The sequence below is a fragment of the Melopsittacus undulatus genome, chromosome Z (genome assembly GCF_012275295.1).
Source record: "Melopsittacus undulatus isolate bMelUnd1 chromosome Z, bMelUnd1.mat.Z, whole genome shotgun sequence".
NCBI classification, from domain to species: domain Eukaryota; kingdom Metazoa; phylum Chordata; class Aves; order Psittaciformes; family Psittaculidae; genus Melopsittacus; species Melopsittacus undulatus.
The window spans coordinates 49,859,961-49,876,624 of record NC_047557.1 but is presented as its reverse complement, the minus strand read 5'-3'; the positions used below and the strand labels follow the sequence as shown (position 1 = coordinate 49,876,624).

Below are 16,664 nucleotides of genomic sequence, written 5' to 3'. Positions count from 1 at the left end.
GCTGCAGAAGTTGGGGATGCTGCTGACAATGGAGTAGCACAGACCCCTCCTTGTAAGTGATGTGCGGGATTTCTGGTGCCGTGTCATCAGCTGAATCTTTCTACTCTTTCTCTCTTGAGCAAATGCCAGACTTTATTTTAAATTGTAGCTCTGTCATTTGGTGTGGACAAACTGTCACTAAACACCCTCTGAGCATGGCTGTCTGCACTTTGATGGACAGTGGGACCTCTAAAATGTAGTTTGTTCATCACCTGGATGCTCTGCCGTTCATGTGAAACTACTCCTTTTGTAATTCTTCCAAAATAGGCATGGTACTGCTACTGCTGGACAAGCAGTGTGTGTTTCTTGAAGTACCTGTTGCTTTATATCATATATATTGATTATAGATGGGTCAACAGTTTTACCTCATTTATAATCTGCATAATAACATATTATAAATATTTTTTCGTACAGCCACCTTTTTTGAAATATGATTCTCTGCTTGAGCTCTTCTTTTGGCTTCCCTATCTTACTCCTGTACCATTGGATGGGGACAACTTTGTCTTTGAATCTGGAAGATCCCAATGTGTGTAGCCACTGGGAAAGGTAATGTTTTCTTTTGGAAAATACATGACATAAATTCTGATCGTAATAATTTTTTTTTTGTTTTACTTAGCACGTTTTAAAAGATTTAAAGCTTTTAGTTGAGTAATTAACTGGGGAAAAAAATTCACATTATTGTATGTACAAGGTAAGGTCATGGATAAGTAAAAGACTATTTCACACTGGGCTGAAATGCAGTCATTTTTGCAGGAGGTTGTTAGGATGCAAAAACCACTACAGTGGCACCAGTAGTGTTACACAACCACCTGGGTACAAGAAGTGAAATAAAAATAGATTTTTCAATTTAAGTGAAAAGAAGCTTTTACATATGCAAAATATAATTAACCATATTGGAGTTTGGCCAAAATTTGATTATGTTGATTCTTTCTAACTCAATTTCTCATTCACAGAATCTGAATTAAGATCTGGTTTGTGTTGGTTTTTTTTCTTTTTTTTATTTTTATTTTTGATGTTCAGAGATTTTTGACATACAGAAAGAAATTAATCAATTTAGTTGGCCCATTCTGTCACCTAGTTTCACATGAATTACACACCACAATGGGTAGGAGAGGTTGGGGTACAAGCATTTGCTGGATTTTTTTTCTTGTGTAAAGGTTATAGTAGTGAAATCAAGCCTTATGGTCTCATTATTATTATCATGATGCATTATTGTTATGATTGGTCAGCTAGTCCTTGAGACAGTCTAACTGTTCACTTGAGGACATCAGTATTTCCTGCATTTATGGTAAACTGTATTTTGGGTTTAAACACAGGGTTAGGATTAGTGGCAGTGTTGCAAAGACACTGTACATTTTTTTTTTCAATTTTCATGGCTAAATCTTTACAAAGAAAATGGAAAACTGTATTTCCTTTTTAATAAAGTCTTTCCACAAAAAATAAAATATTTCCCCAGGGATGTATTTGAGATTCATGTCAAGCATTAGGAGTCTCTGCCCCTACTGTTGTGTACAATTTGGTTTATACAACTATGTGTATATGAAGTAGTTACCATGCAAACCATACAAATAGCTGCTTGCAGTATTCACCCCTATACACTTGCTTTGCTGCTTTTAGTGATAAAAGCAGTTCTGAGGGAAACTATAAGGTAGCAAAAGCAAAATGGGAAAAAAGCCCCAAATATAACTATTTACATTGCATGATGTATTTTAAAACAAACTAATCAAGATGTACAGAAAGTGAAATATACCTGACCCATTTTATTGCATGAAATTTTTCCTTTTGCTGATTCTCAGGAATAGGGAAGAACTCCAAGTAAACTTACTGAGACATTCATGCTGTAGCTCAGAACAAGTGACAAAGGTACATAAGTATGAAAGTATACATAAAAAAAGTATGAAAGTATACATATTTCATATATGAGAGTATACCCCAGCTACAAGCTATTTACTGCTGCTGTCACTGGCAGTGCTGTATGCTTTAAATAAATCTACCCCTGCCAGTAATAAATTGTTTTTTACAAATGAACCATGATCACAGCAAGAAGGGGGAGGTTGTGCCCCCCTGCCTTGAATAGAGAGCGCAGAGCCTCAGGCAGGCACTGGCACCCCATCAATGTTTTGTCAAACTGAGTTGGACAGCTGGATGGATTAGCATTGCTTGCCTTCAATTGGACACAGGAAAAACAGAGTAAGTTCCAGGCGGTTAGAGTAAGTGGGTCTAGATGTGTTTTCACTCAGTGTAGGTGATGACAGGAGGAAGAGGAGTTTGTGGCTGTTAGCCTGCAAAAGGTGATAAGAGGTCAAAGAGTGTGAGTGAAAGCCGGATGGGCTACATACTTAGTATTTTGGCTGGTCCTGGGAATTAGTCCTACAGCAGGAACTTGCCATGCATTCCTCTATTTTCTAACCTTGTGCAATCAAGAACTGACTGATTGCCAGCACAATCAGCTTGCTGAAGAGTTTTCTAGGATGATTCAGTATTTTTCCCTTTTGCAACAGGTCTGTGTTCCTCTTCCTGCACTGACAACTTTGGAGGCTCTGGAGTTCAGAGTGGAGCTTCATTTCTAGGGCACTATGCTTATAATTTGGCAGAAAATAATATTGTTTTTATTATGATAACAACATATATACATATTGTGTAGTAGAATAATCCTCATTTTCTGGCTCTTAACTAGTTTTCCAGATACCCAGTGAGATTAGTAAAAGTTTATTGCCACAGGAGAACATGTACTACATGCTACTTCAATTTGCTGCTCATTTGAGAGACAGGTGGTTTGGGTTTTTTAGATTTAGGCTTACATTACTTTTCTTTAGATGTTTAGTAGTATCATTTTATCAAATGTACTACACAGTAGAGACATGATGGCTCTCTGCATAAACTTGATTCTTTGCTTCATGGAAGAAAAACCTTTTAATTGATATCTTCTGTATTATAAAGTTAGCTGATTTGTGTTTTACTTGAACTTTCTGTGAGTTTTTGTTATTTTTATTGTAATATTTTGGTATTTTTTTCTGCATAGTAAAGTATACTCTGTAAAAGACACTTAAATCAGACTTGCTTCATAATCTCTCTGTTCTCTTTCTTTCCCCAGTTACTCAGTTACAGTGCAAGAGTCATATCCGCATCCTTTTGATCAAATTTACTACACCAGCTGTACTGACATCCTAAACTGGTTTAAGTGCACACGACACAGGTGATGTATAGTTGTTGATATTGTCCAATTGCTGATCTTATAGGTATTTGTAAAGATTTTGTGTCTGGCAAACTCAAGCAGATGTAGGACATTTTAGCTCTAGTGACTAGTCTGTCTAACTGCTACAGTATGTATCAACTGGAAGACGCTTGTCCAAGCAGCATCACATATGTTTTATCGGCAGATTAGGGAGTAACATCCCATGGAGTGCTAACAGAAAACAGATAGTTTGAGAAAAAGCATACAACATACAAAATTAAATTCCTCAGACCCTGTGAGGTGTATTTGTAGAGAAATACCATGCGAGACCTTTTGCTGCTTGCAACCTTATGTTCTGGGACAAGTGTATGCTACTTGACAGGAAAATAAAATGTTTGTTAAAGAGAACTCCTTGTGCTTGCAGAAAGTAGAGCGAGGGGTGAATGATTAAAAACTGGTGACAGCTATAAAAAGGATTTTCTCCAGAGAATGTCCTTATAAGTATTAACTGTCAGCAGTGGGAAAGACTTCCTGGAGCACAACAGCTGGAGGAGACAGATCAGTACAGATAGTACGTAAAAAGGAGATACTGCATTCAAAGAGAGATTAATTTTTTTTTATCTATGACACTTATATACAAGCTGTTCTTTACTGGGAGTTCAGACTGTCTCAGATGTTGTGGAGATGCATTTACTCATTGGTGAAGTATGTAGTCAGCAGCCAGGAGAGGCAGGATTGGAGATTTATGGACATAGTGAGGAGCAGAGAGGAGAGAATGGTGAGAGAGCCCACTTTTGATAAATACTACTTGCTCATGTCAGAAGGAAGCTGTATTTTCTGCTGTTCGTGATGGGTTTATGTGCTGATACCTCTGTGTACTGTTCACCATAGCCCTGCGGGGCTGCATTTGACAAAACACAGTCATCCTCATGGCCAGAGGCATGCTGTGCTGCCAGCTGCCCAGGGGGTCCAAGCTCTCCTTCAGCCCTCCTGTCTCTTGCCTTAAAAAGGACCGTTCTCACGACATCTATGCTTCTAGAAAACCTGACTCACCCTTGGGAGGATGATCCCAAAAAGTTTTTCCCTTGGAAACTGATACCTGTGATGATCCAGCAAACTGATTTGTATTGCCAGCCTTTAGCCTCCATAGAGAATGCTAATGGCAAAGACAGTGATGCTCTGGTTTGCATATTAGTTAAGTAGTCAAAATCCTTAACTGTTTTCCCTGCTGTCTGGCCACCCACAGACATAAAGCTTGTTGTGGAACCACTAGGCCTCTTGAACTCAGCAACAGATAAATCAAGATCTCTTTGAACCTTTTTTTCTCTCCTCTTACTGATACCAGAATGCTTTTTAAAATATATAAGAATATATATTATTTTGTTTCTGAACCATGAATTGTATGTAACAACCATTCATTCTTTTCTCTAGGATCAGTTACCGTACTGCCTACAGACATGGTGAAAAAACAATGTACAGGCGTAAATCCCAATGCTGCCCTGGATTTTATGAAAGCAGGGAAATGTGTGTCCGTAAGTTTAGCTTCTAATTGCTTTGAAATTCTGTACATTTATCACAATGCTGGTTTGACTGTCCTTTCATGGGCGACTTGTGGAAGCTGGTGTAGGGGCTCAGTTATTCATCAGTGGTGCACATGCAGCTCTCGAAGTCAATTGGTGTTGCACATATGCAAATGGCAGGATAATTGGATCTCAGACGTCTAAGTAACCAGCCTTGATGTGATTCTAAGTAATGATCACATAGAAAATGCACAGCACAAGTGTCAGTACGTTTTCCAACACAGTAAATAAATATAAGGTTCAAAACCAGAAGGGAAATACAAGGTTTTGTCCTTAGTGTGGGCTCTGGTTGATCCCTGTGCTTGGTCTGTCTTGCAGATAGAGATCTGTAACAACTGTTTAAAGGTGGCAGCACCACCTTTTCATGTGACACATACCTTTCTTCTTATCTTCTGAAGTCTAAAGGGGGAAAAGCTGTGTCCAGAGCCTGGTGATGGCTTGTGCTCAGCTCTTTCTCTTGTGCAGCCTTGTAAAGACCTAGGAAGGTCTGATTCTTAAAATGGTATTAGCTCAAAAGCATAGTAAGAAGGCAGAATGAAAACAGAGCAGGTGTTAATCATAGAATCATAGAACCCAGAGCCCTGGAGGTGTATGATTAGTAGTTTAACATAGGGCTGTTCAAAGTCATACAGCAGGTTGGGCAGCTGCATGTTCATGTCAGCAGGACTGAAGGCAGGGAGCTTGTGATACGCATGCAGTTCAGAAGGACAGCATATCCCTAGAGGCAGGCAAATGTGTAGGGCTACATACGAAAATGATTCAATAGTATTTCAAATTATTTGTCCCTGTGAATGTGTAGCATGGACTGCCATGGTAAGTTTTCCAGAAGCCAGGGAACCAAGTCTCTTAATCTTTTCATCTCCTTTTAGAAATGGGCTCATCAGGGGCAATCTTTTTCTTTCTGTAACATCGTGATTTTGACCTGTACATATAATTTCATAATTTCAGAGAAAAAGCATGCATTATAATGAAAAAAATACTATATCCTTTCCTTGGCCTCAGCTTTTCTAGTAAAGAGATTCAAAAAACCTAAAAAACATTAATGAACAGTGTCAGAGTGTGGAGACAGTGTTCTCACAGGAAAATGAATATTTGGTACATGAGCTCTGAATAACTCCGAGGGATACAGCAAGGCCATGGGAGGCCCGAGGAAGGCTAAGCAAGCAAAATAAGAAGAAGCTGTAATTCACTGAGTTATGAGAACTGTGGACTGTTGGCAAGCGTTCGAGGTCCAGTTCTCACACCTGTGCTTAACCAATTATATGTTAGTCACTAAGGGTCCTCAAGACAGGTATCCAATCATGATATGCCAAATTGCTGTAGGTGTGTGTAAGCAATAGTATATAAGGAGTTAATGCTTTGCAATAAATGGCTTTTTGTCTGATCACATTGGTCTCTGACTGAGTCCTTTCCGTGGCATCAGAGGGACTGAGGTGAGATACTTTTTTTTTTCTGGAAATGTGGGTCTCTCTAAGAGCAGACCAGAAAGGGGCTTGAGCCTCTGGACTGCAGCGGCCGCCCTTGCGCTTGCTGCCTAGTTTCTGGACAGGCAACCAGCTGGCAAGACTTGCCAGGAGAAAAAAAGGGAAACCCCCAGTTTATTAGGAAAGCCACCATGTGTGAGCCCTTTTGGTGGCTGCTTCAGCTGCTTGTATTTGAAATTGTGTGTCATGCCTGAGTCAAACCCTGGCTTGGCTGGTCTGTGTAGGGTCCTGCTAGCAGGCTTCCTCTCCAGCAGGACCTGGACTGAAGCACATGTGAAAGACTGGCTCTGTGTAACTCTCTATGGCACACTGCTTTACCTGGTGTTTTTTTCTCAGTTGAGATTGAGAAATATGGAGATACATTCATTGCGTTATTGTCTGCCTTACAATGACAGTGGTGAAGCATGGCATTCAAAGTGTGGCGAAACTTGTCCAGGAAAACATTTGGTGAAATAGCAGATAATGAGATTTGTCATTGACACTGGATTTTGCACAGTTTAGCAGACAGCAATGCAGTGGATAAGTCTTTGTTTTTTACCAATAAATCAGTCTGAAAATCAATATCAGTATGTACGCTAAATAAATTTATTCAATACCGATACAAAATAGTACCTTAATTTACACCTTTCTGCTTGTGAGGTGCATCCTGGAAGTAACCAACAGGATTTATTTGTATCCCTGGCAATTATAACCTGTGAATGTCATAACACATCACACTCTTCCCATTTATATTTTTGCTTTACAGCACTTACTTGAATTTGAAAATGCAACAGTAAGATCTTTGATTTAAGCTGTTTTCTGCACATGGAAAAGCAGGATCAAAGTGATATTTTAAAAAATATTTTAAAATATTAAAAAATGCATCTATCTGAAATCGTATTGGCTATTATTTTAACCATTTTGTTTTTAATGTGTATCTATTAGATTTACAATAACTATTTTCTAACTACATTTTGTTATTGTACAGCATTTGAATGATCATATTTAATTTTTAATTAAGGAGTATTCTTTTTGAAGTATATAACAGTTTGATTATGTGAGAAGTATAATGATGAGCCTCATGTGACTACAGCTTCTGCATAGCTATAGTTAGTATATGTAGTAAATTAATTCTAAAAAACAGACTAGGGACAATGTAGGCCCCCTCCGGAAACTTTCAGGAGAACTGGCTACACAGGACTTGGAGAAGGCTGAGGTTCTCAATGGCTTCTTTGCCTCGGTCTTCACTGGCAAAGGCTCTGACCACAGCACCTGAGTCTTGGAAGGCGGACGCAGGGACTGTGAAAACCTAGACCTTGGGCCCACTGTACATGAGGATCTGTTTCGAGACCATCTTAAGAACCTGAATGTACACAAGTCTATGGGACCTGATGAAATCCATCCGCAGGTCCTGAAGGAGCTGGCGAATGAAGTTGCAAAGCCACTGGCCATCATATTTGAAAAATCATGGCAGTCAGGTGAAGTTCCTGATGACTGGAAAAAGGGAACTATAACCCCTATTTTCAAGAAGGGGAAAATGGATGACCCGGGGAATTACAGACCAGTCAGTCTCACCGCTGTGCCTGGGAAATCTGGGAGCAGATTCTCCTGGAAGGCATGCTAGGGCACATGAAAAATAACAAGGTGCTTGGTGACAGCCAGCATGGCTTCACTAAGCGGAAATCCTGCCTGACCAATTTGGTGGCCTTCTATGACAGGGCTACAGAACTGATGGACAGGGGTGGAGCAGTTGATGTCATCTACCTGGACTTGTGCAAAGTGTTTGACACTGTCCCACATGACATCCTTGTCTCTAAATTGGAGAGACATCAATTTGATAGGTGGACCACTCGGTGGATAAAGAACTGGCTGGATAGTTGCACTCAAAGAGTTGTGGTCAACGGTTCTATGTCCAGCTGGAGACCAGTAACGAGTGGTGTCCCTCAGGGATCGGTGTTGGGACCGGTCTTGTTTAATATTTTTGTCGCTGACATGGACAATGGAATTGAGTGTGCCCTCAGCAAGTTTGCCGATGACACCAAGCTGTGTGGTTTGGTTGATACGCTGGAGGGAAGGAAAGCCATTCAGAGGGACCTTGACACACTTGTGAGGTGGGCTGATGCCAACCTCATGAAGTTTAACCATGCCAAGTGCAAGGTCCTACACCTGGGTCAGAGCAATCCCAGGCACAGCTACAGGCTGGGCAGAGAAGAGATTCAGAGCAGCCTTGAAGAGAAAGACTTGGGTATGTTGGTCGATGAGAAAATGAAAAAGAGCCGGCTTCAGTGTGCGCCTACAGTCCAGAAAGCCAACCGTATCCTGGGCTGCATCAAAAGAAGTGTGATCACAGGTCGAAGGAGGTGATCCTGCCCCTCTACTCTGCTCTCGTGAGACCTCACTTGGAGTATTGTGTTCAGTTCTGGTGTCCTCAACATAAAAAGGACATAGAACTGTTAGAACAAGTCCAGAAGAGGATCATGAGGATGGTGAAGGAGCTGGAGCACCTTAGGGCCACGAGGATGATCAGGGGACTGGAGCATCTCCCATATGAAGACAGGCTGAGAAAGTTGGGGCTGTTCAGCCTGGAGAAGAGAAGGCTGCGTGGAGACCTCATAGCAGCCTTCCAATATCTGAAGGGGGCCTATAGGGATGCTGGGGAGGGACTCTTCATTAGGGACTGTAGTGATAGGACAAGGGGTAACTGGTTGAAACTTAAACAGCAGAGATTTAGACTTGATATAAGAAAGAAATTCTTTACTGTTAGGGTGGTGAGGTACTGGAACGGGTTGCCCAGGGTGGTAGTGAATGCTCCATCCCTGGCAGTGTTCAAGACCAGGTTGGCTGAAGCCTTGGGTGATATGGTTTAGTGTGAGGAGTCCCTGCCCATGGCAGGGGGGTTGGAACTAGATGATCTTGAGGTCCTTTCCAATCCTAAGTATTCTATGATTCTATGGTTCTAATTCTGTATTAGTACTACTGAAAACAGTAAATTCAGATAACACTGGTTGTACTAATCATAGAATCATAGAATAGTTAGAGTTGGAAAGGACCTTAAGATCATCTAGTTTCAAACCCCTGCCATGGGCAGGGACGCCTTACACTAAACCATATCACCCAAGACTCTGTCTAACCTGGCCTTGAACACTGCTAGTGATGGAGCATTCACAACTTCCTTGGGCAACCCATTCCAGTGCCTCACCACCCCTACAGTAAAGAATGCCTTTCTTATATCCAATCTAAAATTCTCCTGTTTAAGTTTTAACCCGTTACCCCTTGTCCTGTCACTACAGTCCCTAATGAAGAGTCCCTCCCCAGCATCCCTATAGGCCCCCTTCAGATATTGGAAGGCTGCTATGAGGTCTCCACGCAGCCTTCTCTTCTCCAGGCTGAACAGCCCCAACTTTCTCAGCCTGTCTTCATACAGAAGGTGCTCCAGCTCCTTCACCATCCTCATGATCCTCTTCTGGACTTGCTCTAATAGCTCCATGTCCTTTTTATGTTGAGGACACCAGAACTGCACACAATACTCCAAGCGAGGTCTTACAAGAGCAATTTTTTATTTTTATTTCATAAAAGATGCCAAATGTTGATATTTAGAGCACAACCTGCTCTGACTTTTGAAACCATTTTGGAATGCCTCAGACTTCAAATTACATTAAAAGTAAAGATCCTTCAGTGGAGCTAACTTTACATTTATTTGGTGCTGTAACAGTTGACCCTGGAAGGCATTGAGAGACTTCCAGTCCTCCTGATCGTCAAGTACAGCTGAAGGTTCAAGGCAAAGAAGGAGCTCAGCAGATAGTGGAAGGCATCAAATATTTCATACTTTCCATTGTTTCAACCAGCTTTCTTTGTAGTGAACTTGTACATAATAGATGATGCCTGCATTTGCTGTGTATTCACTAGTATAATTACGAGTCATCCAGCTGAACTTCAAAAGCAAGAGTGATGCTGACAGCTGAGATCAAATGGTAAGAGATAGTATGTGGGGAGGATTCTTTTTCTTTGTCATCATAGCAGAAATATCAATGGCAGAAAGCCAACACACTATCTTTTTTCTGCAAGAAAATGGCAGCACACTGAAGAACACATTTTTTATACGCAAGAAGAGAAGAGAATCAAAGCCATCTGAAGTATTGCAGGTATCTTCATTTATGCTTCTATTGCTCCACAATGTGCACAGCATTGCCATTAGGGTAGTTTTATTTTCCATGGAGTTTTGATTCCTATTTTCTTAGTGGAAGATGTAGAATGCTTCTAAAAGGCTAAAATATTTATAGTGTTTTTGGTGTTTTGTTCGTTCGTTCCTTTATTTGACTTATCAATTCAGAAAGCTCAATTAGAAAATTCTACTGGTAGATGATTTTGGTTTGACTTAACACTTCACTGAAATCTTATGACTTCCTTTTTAAAATAACAGAAATCTACAGTGTGAATACTCACCATTCACTGTTCTGCTAGAGGTAGTACTTACTAGTGGTAGTGCCATTTCACTGCCTATAGTGGGAAGAGAATTAGTTGTCACTGCATAAAGAATTGCAAGAATGTGCCAGCCTCGTGTTGCTAGAATCTGTAAATGTTATATTTGCAAAGAGAAAAGAATGACTAACAACCAGAGAAAAGCACTAGCTGAAATTTAAGTGGAAATAATTTTAGTCTTTTGGAGTACAGTCTGAACAGATGAATTTGGATTTAACTTAGGATACAAGATTTATGACACTGACTTCCATACTTGTTCATGAAAACTTTCAACGGGTAAAACTTGTGTTTTCACTTTTTGATGAAAATTCCTTTTGTGTTTTGTCTTTGGATTCAGTGTGTGTATATATATATATGCAATATGTATGTGTGGAATATATGTATGTATGGAAAATATGCAAACAGGCTTTTTAATCACTCATATGAAGATTTTTGTTTTGTTTGTTCTTCTCTAAATTAAAGATAGCTGTTTTATTGTAAACTGTCCAGATTGATACAAAATTTTAACATCCTCTTCTTTTGACTAATGCAATTGATAAGAAGAAGTCACAGTAGAAATAGATACCTGTTAAGAGTTTTATGGAAAAGACCACCCCTGTACAGTCATCGTAAGTTTAAAAAAAAAAGTTTAGATCTGATGGACTTTCTGAGCTGATCTGAATGTAGTTTTTGTGCAGATACAGTTATTTTATTCCCATGTTCAGTGTAATAATTTTTTTACAGATGCTGTCTCTTACGGTTGTTAACTATGATTCAGCTGCTGTGAATCAGTTACCCTGTAAAGTGTATTTGTGTGTCTCATATATATACACACATACAAAATTTTAATTGGTCTTCATTGAATTTATTTGGAAGCAGCAATATTTGTATTATACAACTCCCTTCAGTGCTTGGTATCCCGTATTTCTTCCTCATTAAAGTCAGCAGAGTTTTGGCTGTCAAAACTCCCAACATTGCTACCTATAGATAACTTATGTAGATGCTTAGTAGTTCTAACCTTTTTTGAAGAGTTGTGTTAGATTTACCTTCTACTACTAGGAAACTGAAACACCTCTTCAGTGTCTGAAGAACAGCTACTGTTGATTTATGCTGTTGTGGCTAGGAAAAGAATACAGCTCTAATTTGTGAGATGACTTTGCATGGTGAAGACTCTGACCCAAAGTTTCATCTTTTATGCATTTGTTCTAAGACAACTCTATTTTATTTTTTGAAGTAATTGATGATTATTTGCACAGTGCCATAGTATGTGCTGTTACATAAGGACTGTAGGAAGGACCTCTGCACTCAGCATGGCATGAGGGGCAGTGCAAGGAGATGCTCAACAAGCTTCTTTGGTACCTCGCACTGTGTCCATTTCCTTATAACATGTTTATTTTTGTATTTTTTTCCATCTTTTTCACAGATTATGTGATGGAATGTCTTAATGGTTTATTGGTAAGATTTTTCACACACTTGGTTTAGCAGGAGCTTCAGTGCCTAAGGTAGAACTTACTAGGCAAGGATCTTCAAAGATACAAGTAATTCATGTCTAGGTATAAGACTAATTAAAAATTGTTATGTATTATTAAAAGTAATTATCTTCATAATAAAGAACAATGTACTAGCTTTCTTGTATCATGTGACGTTAAACAATTCATATTCTATCTGTTCATTTCTAATGAAGATCATTCTAATGCATAGCTGAAAACTAGTAGAAATAAAAACTGAGAACAAAAATTAATTCTGCAACTAGGGGCTGGGATACTAGATAATGAAAGATTTTAATACTATACGTGATTGATTGCTGTATGGCTTTCCCTTTTCTTGGCTACACAAAATACATAAATGACTAATGTGCTACATCGTGTCTAATTAGGAAAAAAACGGGACATTTTTCAAGTATTTTTCCTAATTAATGTAGAGCAATTTCAATCCATTCAGAACCAATTTGATTCATGTATATTCCCATTAAACTTACTGTAAACACCAACTTTGTCTTTTTCTCATCATTCACCTTGTATTCATTGGCATACTAATCAGGGTACTGTAGTAGTTTATCTAGAAGTGTTAGTACAAAGAAAATTCACATACTGTGTACATTTTTTAGGTTTTATTGTTTTTTAAGCTAGAAGAAAAGTATTACAGTGTGTATATTTTGGAAAGCTTAAGGATATTTTGCAATGAATATGATGCTAATGAGCTGTTGCTGGTTGCAGGTTCTTCCTTTCAGTGTGTTGTATTCTGAGACAGTTATATTGATGTACCAGGTATCAGAACTATTTCAAATTGTTCTTTAAAGTTTCAAATAAAAGATCTATTTCAAAGTAAGCCTTAACTGTAGAAGTACATGCTTACAAAAAAAACAAAACAAAACCAAACAAAAAGAACGCACCAGATCTGCTTAGCACTTCAAGGTTGCAGTGATTCATATTATTTATATCTTGTGCCTCACCTTAATCAACATCACTGTTTTGTTGTGCTTCAATATTAAAATCCTGATCTGTTGTGAATTGTATTTTAACCATGCTGTTGCAAAAGAATCCTTTTTTTATGAGTGCAGAAGTTTCCCTCTTTTTCTTAATGTGAGAGTTTGCTTCAGAGAATCGAGGAGTAGTTGCAGTTGGAAAGGACTTGTGGAAGTTATCTTCCCCAGCTTCCCAGGCAGGGCAACCTACAGACTCTAGTCCAGGATTGTATTCAGATGGGTTTCTAGCCTATGTCCTACTGTGTCTTTTTTTTTCATTAAATGTGGATGATTTTGCTTCATTAAATGCCAAAATCTTTTAGTAGCACAAACATGGTTTTAGTCAGAGCCTTCAAACTTTGGAGAAATTGGAGACAGGCGCACTAAGAAAATTTGTTTTGCAGAGATGCCATCAAACATTAATACGCAAAGGTTTGTTTCACTTTTAAAAGACATTTGATACAGGAAAGGTCTGGATTAGTAATAAGCTTAGAATATTTTTTTTTCCTATTAATAGTCCTTCTTTAATTCTTTTTTTTATTTCATTCTGTGACAGCTCATTGTGCTGATAAATGTGTCCATGGTCGTTGTATTGCTCCGAACACCTGTCAGTGTGAGCCTGGCTGGGGAGGACCCAACTGCTCCAGTGGTGAGTTTTCACCTGCTTCTGCCTGTCTCATCCTCTTTCCACAGGGTTGTCCTCTCCTTTGGGTAGATTATCATTGATCCTTTGCTTTCTGGTCAGGGGGCTGTTTTGAGTTATCAGGTTCCTGTGCGTGACCTGATTTTTTTCATTTACTTGCAAACAATATTATCCTGTAGCAACAACACTAAATGTCACAAGTTAATGTGTGCTCAGAATCATGCAGGTAATGCAAATCTGTTGTTCAGGCAGCATGTTCGGTGAAATTTGACACAGAATGTGTGTGAATAAAAGCAATAAATTACATGAGTGAAAATTTAACACTTTAAAGATGATTACATTTGTTGTATAGTCTTTGTAGATACCTAAATGTGATTCTTTCCCTAAACATATCTAAAGAAACATCACCTTTCTTGTAAGGCATAAAACTGAAAGAGTTATCAATGCAGTAATACTGTAATGCCAATCTTAATCTAGTGTGTGGGATTGTCCAAAGAAATTGTCAAAAAATGTTATCTTTCTTTCAAAAAGCTTATGTATTGAACTTTAATTAATCAAATGTGAAGAAGTGTGTATCACTAGACAACAGAATGGGGAGATACTGTTATTTATTGAGATTTCCAAGTTCGAAACTTGCTGAAAAAGCTCCCTAGGCAGGACAGGAACCTCTAAATCTGCCTTTGGAAATAATCCTTTCTCTCACATGATTTTCTAGAATCTTTTTCCCTTACCTGTCTGGTATAATTCATTTTGCATGCACATGCAGCTCTTTTCCTCTGCTTCATCCTCAGCTGGTTGCCTTTGATTACTTTTAACAGCAGCCTCAATAGCAAAAATACTTTCTGGTGTGTGTACATAACAGGACAAAACTGAAAGAGCTTTTGTTCACATGCCTTTAAACAGTATGGTCTCTGGAGGGGTTTGTGATTCTGTAAAGGCTTTTGTGTGACATTAAAGCTAACTGGAATTGTCGACATTTGTTTTGGATCACTAGAGTAGTCCTAGGAGAAGGGGGGTAGGGGGAGGAAAAGGATACTCTTGTGCATGTGCTGCTGCGACGTTTTGTTTTTCTCATCCCATTCCGCGTGGACAAACTTAAGAAAAATGTGGCTTTCACCAGACTGTCCTTCTGAGTTTGGGCATGGCTGTTTGCTGCTAGCTGTGCATGACTTCCTTATCCGTGTGTCAGTGAGATATAGCACAAACCAAACTGAATTGAAGAACAATGGATGATGTTGGAAAGACAGTAAGTGATAGGGTTTGGGCAGTTTGGCACTCAGTTTTATTGTTGCTTGCCCTATATAGGAGACACTCATGTTTTGCCTTTAACTGTATTTTCTGCATGATCCCCAAGTGGATTAATTTTAGTCACAGAAAGGTACAATAAGTTAAAATAAAGAGATGCTTTTTTAAAATAACACTAATTTTATTAATATGGCAAGTTGTTAATACAAGAAAAATACATATTGTAATAATGTCTATCATATAAACATTTTAAGTATGTAACTATTTAGCTGCATATTGGGGAAGGAACAATGATTACAAGACAGGCCAGTGTTTTTGTAAGGCAGTCACTTGGGGATTTAATGGTTACAGACAATCAAATAAAATACTGTGACTGAAAGGGAGGAATTATTCTCAAAGTGTGAGATATTAGGCAAACTTCCAGTTTAGGAATCTGTTTATTTTCATGGACATAACCATGTTGGAAGCAACTGTTCTACCTAAGCATGAAACTTTTTGTAAAACTGCAGAACTAAGCTTCTCTTCCAAAGTACTATCTTTTCTCTATTAGGACTGATTATTCTCCTTACAAAGGAATTTCATCCATAAGTATCTGAGAACACAGTTAGTCCTGTTGCAGCATTTGTCCATGTGCCAACCCCCAGCTTGATTTTATCAGTTGTTTCTTGCTTGTACTTATTCACTGTGTTAAAATAAATTTTTAAACCATATGCCACAGCTTAAATGTGACAGTGAATTTCTGAGTGGTAATTGCAGATAAGTGCTTCCTAAATGCTGTAGTGTTCTCTCCAAAAATGGCATAGTGATTGCATGTACTAAATTCATGTGTAGTGCAGTAAAAGCTGAATCAGTAAGCTTCCTCCGTGTCTTTGCACACCACTGTGTGCTACTGCCTAAGAACCTTTCCAGAGATTAAACTATTTAGGAGAATCCCATTTGATTTTGTAGCAAACATTACCTCCTTTTTGTGAGTAGTTTTACCCAATTCCTAATAGCCTATGCTACTGGCTGTTTTCAGTTTAGGAAGAGGAGGGCTTTCTTCTTTCAGTGCTTAATTCTAGCTCAACCCATAACTCTTCTCCACCTGCCTTTCTGGAAACCTTATGCCACACATGAGAGGAAAATAGTACTGGATGTATTCTTCTGTCAGTAAAATCTGAGTGGTGATCTTGGAATTTGGCTGATGAAATAATACCCCCTTAGGGAGCGTTTCCAATGTGAGATTTTTTTTTCTTTTTTCTTTAAAAGGAAAGGTCTTTTCCTTTTAGACAAATACACTGTATTAGGCAGTGTTTGCTTGCAGTGAATTTCAATGGGAGATGATGGAGATTATGATAATGTACATATATCTGAAAAGAAATACTACCTGGATTGAGACATCACTCATATACGGAACACTTCCATTCTAGTGGGAGAGATGACAGTCACAAAAACCAAGTTATTCTAATAAAGATTTATTGACTGAACACAGTAGTGAGGTCAGCAACAAATGAGTGGACAGAAGATGTGTTGAACCTGTCCATTGGAGTGAGCAGATCAGCACAACCAACATGCTGACAGCACCCCTTTGAAGATGCGTCCATGAACTTCAGGAGTG

At 38.8% G+C, this 16,664-nt stretch overlaps 1 protein-coding gene across 3 annotated transcripts in view; it reads left to right on the top strand.

Moving 5' to 3' along the window:
- Window positions 1–469: 469 nt before the first annotated feature.
- MEGF10 (multiple EGF like domains 10) overlaps window positions 470–16,664 on the top strand; it is a 76,731-nt gene continuing 60,536 nt past the window's right edge. For all 3 annotated transcript variants that reach the window (XM_031054218.2, XM_005154895.3, XM_031054219.1), the window contains exons 1-4: window positions 470–585; window positions 3,134–3,235; window positions 4,646–4,746; window positions 13,736–13,828. In XM_031054218.2, the coding sequence (XP_030910078.2) occupies window positions 470–585; window positions 3,134–3,235; window positions 4,646–4,746; window positions 13,736–13,828 (412 nt within the window). The remainder of the gene's footprint in view (window positions 586–3,133; window positions 3,236–4,645; window positions 4,747–13,735; window positions 13,829–16,664) is intronic.